The sequence below is a fragment of the Populus euphratica genome, unplaced genomic scaffold, assembly GCF_000495115.2.
Source record: "Populus euphratica unplaced genomic scaffold, PopEup_1.0 scaffold171.1, whole genome shotgun sequence".
NCBI lineage: Eukaryota > Viridiplantae > Streptophyta > Magnoliopsida > Malpighiales > Salicaceae > Populus > Populus euphratica.
In genome coordinates, this window is record NW_011500056.1 from 283691 (window position 1) to 291939 (window position 8249).

The 8249-nt window shown below is 30.4% G+C and overlaps 1 protein-coding gene across 3 annotated transcripts; it reads right to left on the reverse strand.

Moving 5' to 3' along the window:
- Positions 1–1251: 1251 nt before the first annotated feature.
- LOC105107869 (uncharacterized) lies at positions 1252–3766 on the reverse strand. Of its 3 annotated transcripts, none has more exons than XM_011001941.1 (6): positions 3682–3726; positions 2623–3479; positions 2381–2494; positions 1980–2119; positions 1690–1894; positions 1252–1581 (listed from the first exon to the last, which is right to left on the reverse strand). In XM_011001941.1, exons 2-6 carry the CDS (start codon positions 3226–3228, stop codon positions 1405–1407), a joined length of 1242 nt encoding a protein of 413 aa, XP_011000243.1. In that variant the 5' UTR covers positions 3229–3479; positions 3682–3726; the 3' UTR covers positions 1252–1404. The 3 variants fall into 3 exon arrangements, with proteins under 3 accessions (XP_011000243.1, XP_011000244.1, XP_011000242.1); XM_011001942.1 differs by having other exon boundaries at positions 2623–3474; positions 3682–3725; XM_011001940.1 differs by having other exon boundaries at positions 2623–3766.
- Positions 3767–8249: the final 4483 nt, after the last annotated feature.

The following is an 8249-nucleotide window of genomic DNA, read 5'->3' on the forward strand; positions in this document are numbered from 1 at the left end:
TTTATCTTTTACTATAGTTTTTTTTGTTTATTTTTTCTATTTGTTCTTACATTTTAAAATTTTTATTTTTTTTGGTTATTTTTAGATCATTTTGATATACTAATATTAAATATATATATATATTATTTTAATATTTTTATAAATTAAAAAATATTTTAAAATATAACCATAAATACATTTTCAAAAACAAGCTATAACAGCTGAGCAAGACACAAACGGGACAGGGACTCTAATGGATGAATATTTTGGCGATTTCCTTACTAATCATAAGGGATTGATTAATGCTCCAGCCAAACAGAACACAACTACGAAAAATTCCCAGGAGAGGTTGTCGTCTGAGAGGGAGACATTCAGCATCTCCTGACATCATCATCGAAAACATTATTGCAATAAAAATACTTTTGTGAGAGCATTTTATTAAAGGTAATGAAGAATAAAATGAATTGAATATTTACATAGGGTTAGTATACGTAAATTATGAGTTAGGGATTTTCGGCCTCAAAATTCATATTTCATAGGGGGGCGTGTTTGACTTGTTTAAAATTAAAAAAAATATTTTTTTTATTTAAAAATATTTTTTTCTTATTTTTGAATTGTTTTAAAATGTTGATGTTAAAAATATATTTAAAAAATAAAAAATATTATTATCTTATTATATTTTTAAATACAAAATAATTTGAAATACAGAGAGTCCATCTTTTACCATAAACGATGTTATGAGAAACACCATGGGTATTTTTAGAAGCAGTCCCGCGGCTCTAACCGAAGCTGCCTGTCCGGTTGCCAATGGTGGTGGCTGGATCTCTCCCCCTTTATTTCTTCTACTTGTGTAATTTGTTTTAAGTTCTAGTCTAGCAACTCAAACCATGATAGCATGTTTTCTATGTACAATACTCAATTTTATTTTTGTGTTTTTACATGACTTTTTGCACCAATTGATCCAAAGTTCATGTTTATTTCAACAATTTTTAATGAATACGTTTTAATAATTTTTTAATATTATTTCAACAATCATTCTTAAATCAGTTTATTTCCAAAACTAATATTATAATATATAAAATAATTTTATATTTTTTAAATATATATTTCCAAAACCTAAAGCCAAATTCAGCACTTGGTCATCAAAATACAAATGCAGACCTCCTAACCTCCCCAGTCTCTCTCTTCTCGATCTCTTGCCCTCACATGACCAAGATTTAGGGGTCACTTTCAAACTCTTAGCTACAAAGCCATATTTATACATATCCACTCTTCTTCAAAAGTTATTAATGGGAAAAGGGAGTCAAGGACTGCCGACTACATATAGTCTCATGGAGAGGAACAGCTGGCCTTCCTCAGATAGCACATGAGGTGAGCAAAAGAGAGAAATAAACGAAGAAAAAGCAGGCTACTTTATATAGGTGTTCATAACTTCAAATTCAAATCAATATTTTCTCCTACTTCATCACCAGTGTAACCATTACTAGACTTCGTTGGATGGCCAATTTGCATTATTGCTGGGGGCAGGAAGCAATAGTAGGTCTGCTGTTGATTTGGTACAATTGCCCCTGGCTGCTGGAGAATTTGATCTTCCACGTTACCCTTGAACAAATTCACGAGAGAAAGAGAAAAGTAAGTGGATAATGTTTCTTAATACAAAAAAATAAAAAACAAAACCAGTGAAATGGTTTGCTGTTTAAGTAATCTCACTTGATACGGCAGTGAATCGAAATCAAACGATTCAAAGTTATGGAAGTCCAGATAAGCTGAAGGCTTGAGCTTGAAGTCTATAGATGTCAAAGTTGTAGCAGGAGGAGGGGCTGGAGCAATGAAATCTACATTGCATGCCCCATTTTCTTTGATGATTTTCTTTGAAGTGGGCTCCAAGATACAAGTAGAGCACGAGGAGTCTTCTCTGAAATGGGCACAGGGGTATACAATAAAAACACTTGTAAAGTAGAATATTCAAGGATGCCATGAAGAATAAGAAAAAAATTAACCTGCAATTTCGGCTGCTGAAACTGAAATTATACAAGCCTCCATTGCCAAATGAGGTATTTGTGGGACACTTGTAGCAGTGGAAAGAAGAACCTGGTGGATAGCCTAGCGAAAAGGGATGCGGTCTCTTCTTGCCAACCATCTATACTTAGATGTGAAACAAATTCACAAACAAGAAATGCTTCCCATCATTTTCATTCAATTCAAAACCAATAAAAATTTCCCATCAGGACATTTACAAATTGGTGTGTTCCTTTTTTTCTCCCCCTTTGAATTGTATTAAGCATTATTGTTAAAAAAAAATAAATTAATTGATTATACTAAAACTAAAGAAAAAATATATAATGAGTTAAAGTGTATATTGCATTCATTAACTCACTGATTAATAGATGAGTTAAATCACCTTCTCTTCCTCTATCCAAACAGGTATGTAGTTGTCATAATAACTTTGGTTTGAAGGGGGCTCCATCTGAGGATTTTGCAAGGATGATGATGAACTTCCTGACGAGGCATTTACCTACACAATTTCCACGAAATATATATTGCAAAGCAAGATTATTTAGGATTCACACAAAAAGATCACACTAAATTTAAGAAATAAATTAAGAAACCACACGCGCATTTAGAAGGAACTATATATCTTACCATTGAGCATGAAGAAGAAGAAGAATGTTGTCGATGTTGCTGTGCTCTTTGCATCAAACTAGGAAGAGGCCAAATGGGGTTGGATTCATAAGGTAAATTCAAATTAGGCCGAAAAGCAAGCGCAGGATCAACCCCACAATTTTCCTTTTCAAGATTGTAATAACTAGAATTCCACATCTTAGGCATATTTTTTTGCCCTTGAACAGCAGCTGATTGCCACCCCACCGAATTTGCCGGTGGAATAGTACTGTTTGAGTTGATTAGTTCTATATTCTGGGGCCTAAACATTGAATTTGGAGATGAGAGATCAGGAAGATATGGGATTGAAGTAGAACGAGATTCATAAGAATTTGGAACTGGCATAGAGAGATTGGAAGGCTTAATTTGTGATATAGGAGCTGGAGAAGGCAGATTTACAGAGACATCGTTCTTCTGTTGCTCTTCAAGTCTTATCTTCTCTAGTTGGGCAACACCAAGCCCTCTTTGTGGCACTTTCTTTTGCTTGTGCTTCCTAGAAGATCTACTAATGTGGCCACTTCTAATACCACCATCACCATTACCATTACTACTAGTGTTACATTTCTTGGTTTGTTCTTCTTGAGCCATTGTTATAATTATCTTCCATAAAAGAAAGTTTTCAAGAATTCAAAGGAAACCCTAATAAAAAAAAGAAAGAAGAAGACATCACCCTCACTTTCCATGCTAGTGTCAGTATATATACCATTGTTCCTCTTCTTGGAACTTTCTTTTCATCAACATGCAAGATTTAGACAGCCACACAATAAATCTTGATTTTGCTGCAGCTGCTAGTACTAATAATACCGCACCACTATATGCATTGTTCTTCTTCGGCTAGTCTTGTTATAAAGGAAAGAGTTTCAGAAGAAGTTAAAGAAGCCAGATACAAAGATTTAGACAGAGAAAAAGACAACATGTCCAAATCTTGAGGTGGAAGAAACCATAATATGAAATCAAAATCTGACGATTACAACAGCAAAATCTAGACAACTTTAAGGACCCAGTTTCAAGAAAGAAAGGAAACAAACAGAAAAAGATTACCAAAAATCTCGCAAGGTATGGTGTCAAGATCGGTATGATTGAGAGAGAGAGAGCAAAAACCCTTCAGGCTAGAAAATTAGAGCGAGAGAGAGAGAGAGAGAAACAAAGTAGGGACTTGGAAGTGTAGAGAGAGAGAATCTGAGGAGGTTTCTGATTTTCTCATATCTTATTGTCGGAGAAGCAGATTACTTAAGCAAAAATTAAGTGGTAGAAAAATTCAAACCATGCAAAATCTAAAGTACTATTTAAGAATATCAGATACATTTTTCTCTCGATTTTTTCTTATGCCCAAATTCTCGCTCCACTCTCCTCTTTTCATTCCTACACCTACTCTCAGGATCTCTCTCACTCACTCACTCTCATTTTCTTTCTCTCTCAGTCAGATTTCATTTCTCTCTCTAAATTATGTGCTCAATTTTCTAAAAGGAGCTAAGAGACAAGTGTAAGCAGGCAATGCCACCTTTGCTTGTTTGTTTCATTTTAGGCATCCCAAGCTGGCTTCGCAGCTTTTTGGGCCTGTTGTGAGTCCTTCGGATTGTCCCTTACACACCTGCATGGAATTTACCACTTCGATTTTGGGATTTGGGTCCTTTTATTACTGGATTTTTTTTTTTTATTGAAGGGGTCTTTATGTATATATATATATATATAGACACACACATGTATTAATTTCGTGAAATTTTAATATTAATAACTTTAAATTAATAATTTTTAAATAATAAATTTAAAATTTAATCAATTAAATTATATTTTTAAATTTTTTTTTCATAGAATAGTTTGTTTGAAAAATAATATGCTTGAAATATTACACTTTTATCTACTAACTCCACCATTCCTAGAGTAATATATTTTATTTAAAATATAGAATAACTTCTTACTTATCTTGTAAATGATCTAAGGGTTAAACCTTTTTTCAGAATATCAAAATTTGAAGGTGTAATTAAGAGATATTTATACAAGAAAAATAAAAAATAGCTATCTTTTAATAAATTAGAAGGTTAAACTCGAGACTATATTAAAATATTCTTAAAGGATAAAGTTGTATGATATAACTATATTAGATATATTTTTCTTATTTTAGGATAAAAAATACAATATACATCTTAAATATAAAGAAGGTTATAATATGATATTCAATTTCTCAATCGCATTTAATTAATTTTGCTATATAACGCAAGCATTCTTTGAGCAAGGCATGTGAGCGCCCCAGAAGCTACCGGCATGGCATGGAGGTCTTGGTGATCTATCAAGGGATGACCACATCTTACAGCGGAAATAAAAAATAAATAAAAATAAAAAAGAGGATTTAATTAACAAAACTGGTAAAGAACTTGATATCATAAATTTAACGAAAGAAATTGGCCTGAAAATTGACTGTCAACTAACAGGGGAGCAGTCTTGACTGCCACTCTCCACACAGCCCATGTATAGTTACTCTTAAGCTACGTTGCAGGCCATAACAGAAATTTATTTGAAAACTGAAAACAAATATCTAGATATAGTTAATTTATTTCTTAAAAAATAATTTCAATTATAATTCAAAATCAATGCGTATGAACCAGTATTTTTATTTAATAACAAGATAAAAAATATATTAGATTTACCTACATTAACTTAGGTTGACATGAAAAATACACAAAAAAATATTACTAAAAAATTAAAAAAATTAATCCTCAATTATTGCCAATGAAAATCAACACTCAATTAAAAAAAAAAATAGAACTCAAGTCAATTAACTAAATTTAACATATAGACTATGCCTATCATTGGATTCAATAATTTTTTTAAAAATATTATTTTTTATTTAATTATATAACAATAAAATGCATGAGAATTGCTTTGTATGAAATATGTTTTCAAGGAAAAAAACTAGGAGAGGCACAGGAAACTGAGATAACAAAAGTAGTTTATTTATAACAAATGATAAAATTGTATTTTTTTAGTTTTAAATTAAATAAAAAAAATAGATCAATGATAACAAGGGATAAAATTGTATTTTTATTTTAAATTGAGGGACAAAAAATTCAATAAATAAAAAAATAGTTTGGATATTGTGGTTTAACCCATTAAAACTTATGATCTGAGTCATAGATTCAATCGGATTCAATAAATCTTATTTTTCTTAAATTTATATTAAACCTAAATATAAATAACCAAAAAAGAAGTTCAAGTGTGTAGGCCTATGTCTAAGCCTTTGAAAAAAAAAGCCTAACCATGTAGGACTTTAAGCTCATACCAATAGCCTATGTCTTATTTTTTTTTTTTTTTGAAGAGGAAAATAACTATCACTTACCTTTTTTATTATAAAAATAAAATAAAAAGATATTATACGTAACCTATTATAAAAGATGATGTGTCGTTTACTAATTCAAATTCTAACCACCACTATAATAGCTAAAAAATCAGGGTTATAGGTTTTATTGCTTAAAAAAATTTATTTTAAAGTCATTTAAACCACAAAACACCTTATCAACATCCTTAAAACTTGTAAAAATCAATTCATCAACCATAAAAAATAAAATAAAAATTCAAAATCAAATCAGGTTAGATTTATCTTCCCGGATTTTGATCTCTTTGTAGGTTACATTGAAACTTTAAACAATCACTATCAAATTCATCTCATTGCATGGAACTCATAGACATAATGAACAACTATTATGGTGATAAAAAGTGGCATGAATAATGAATTTATCTCTCATCATCAGAATCTGACGATCTCTCTCTCTCTCTCTCTCTCTCTCCCCCTCCCATTTCTATCATACTAGAGACTAAAAAATAAAAATGAGTTTTTGTACCAAAATTGAATTGCAAAAATTCAAGGAACCATATGAGTACAAATTAAAAAGTTAAAGGATTAAATTGAACTTTTCTTACTAACTTTGAACCCATCCATTTTTGGTGTCTTTTTCATATCGGTCATATTTCTTTTAATTTTTCCCATGGCTAACAAAAAGGAAGCATTTAGCCATCGATTTTTCAATTGAAGGACTTAGTTGATGAAAAAAAAATTTGGGATAAAAAAAAAGCACTACTCCAATCCACAATGAATTATAAAAGAGTACACAATGCCTATGTATATAGCATGAAAACTTCACATCTTAGTTTTCTTTATAATTAGTAGGTGATTTCCAATTAATAGTTAATCTGACAATTACTTCTTCTTTTTTATAGGATCCAACCATTATTTTTATTTTTTTGTTATTTCTACAAAACCTATATCATTTAATTATTCAAATTACCCTTTGAAATTTATTTTTCATTCATGGCCTATCTATACAAAAATTTGCAACAACAAATTTTACAAACAACTAAAGGAACTAAATAGTGAAGGTTCACTACCCTCACACTTTTTTTTTTATTTTCTTTTTTTTTTTTATATTTCACCCTCATATTTTTTTTTAATTTTCTCCTTTTCCCATAGCTTTTTTTTATATATTTCACCATCATATTTTTTTTTTAATTTTCTCCTTTTCCCATAGAAATTTATGAGAATTTTTTTAAAATATAGTAGAATGATAATTTTTTTTTTAAAAAAAAAGAGCCACAATGTAAGAGACAAAGAAAATATGTGATTAATCTCAATGTTTTTGAATTTTTTATTTTGGTGTAAATGTTTATCTTGTTTATTTTTCAATATATGAGAGATAAAAAAGACTAACAAAAAAGAAAAAGAAAAAATTATTGGCTAGTGGCTATAAAAAAAGATGATATTTGTATTGATGGATTTCCTTTCTTGAGAGGAGTTTAATAAAGGTAGTCATTTCCTCTAAATATGATAGGAAAAGAATATTGAGTTTCATTTGATATGTTTTGATTCGGTTAATTTTTATATTTTAAAAAAAGTTATGGTATTTTGGAGTTGTTAAATGATTTTTTAAGGTTTATATAATGTTTTCCTGTAAAAACAAGCTAAAAGTTAGGCTTTTAGATTCCAACAATATCAACCCTGATTTTTCCATCAGAGATGACTAGAAAAACAATTGTTTTAATATTTGAATTTAATTATATAATTATTTGTATAAAATTATGTAGATGCGTAAATCGAAAACCAGAGCTGGTCGCTCACGTAAAGTCGTAGCTAGCTCGTCTAGCAGCGATGAAGATATCTCCTTAGGTGCCTCTGAAGAAGAGGCACCTATACCACCTGCACCGTCTACCGATGTTACCTCTTCCAGCGTTACTTCACAGTGTAGAGGCGGCATGCCTTCGCAACGGAATCAATTTACCCGCAAGTACGAGGCACAGTGGAAGGATGACCTTTCAATGTAAGTTTGTTAAGGTTTTAGTTTTTTCTTTTTTATATTACAACATAATTTATTTCACTTATTTTCAGGTTCACAAACATTGAAGCCGCCCGAGTAATATCATCGACGTTTAAATCGTCGATGGAGATTTCATTGTTTCAGTGGAGTCAGATATCAAAGCATCCTAAATGGATGCCTCAAATCAATGCATGTTTTAACAGGTTTGAAGTTGGTATTAATTTATAATTTTTAGCTTATTAATTTAATTGTAAATAAATTATTATTTTTATCTAAACTTGTTCATTTATACACAGTACAAATTCT

Bases quoted from the DNA above. Each gene is read 5' to 3' on its own strand.
- LOC105107869 (XM_011001940.1), bottom strand. From the start codon at position 3,228: ATGGCTCAAGAAGAACAAACCAAGAAATGTAACACTAGTAGTAATGGT. The intron at 2,495-2,622 runs GTAAGATATATA...GAAATTGTGTAG, and splicing joins CTTCTTCTTCATGCTCAATG to GTAAATGCCTCGTCAGGAAG. The intron at 1,895-1,979 runs GTTAATTTTTTT...TGCCCATTTCAG, and splicing joins TTCAGCAGCCGAAATTGCAG to AGAAGACTCCTCGTGCTCTA.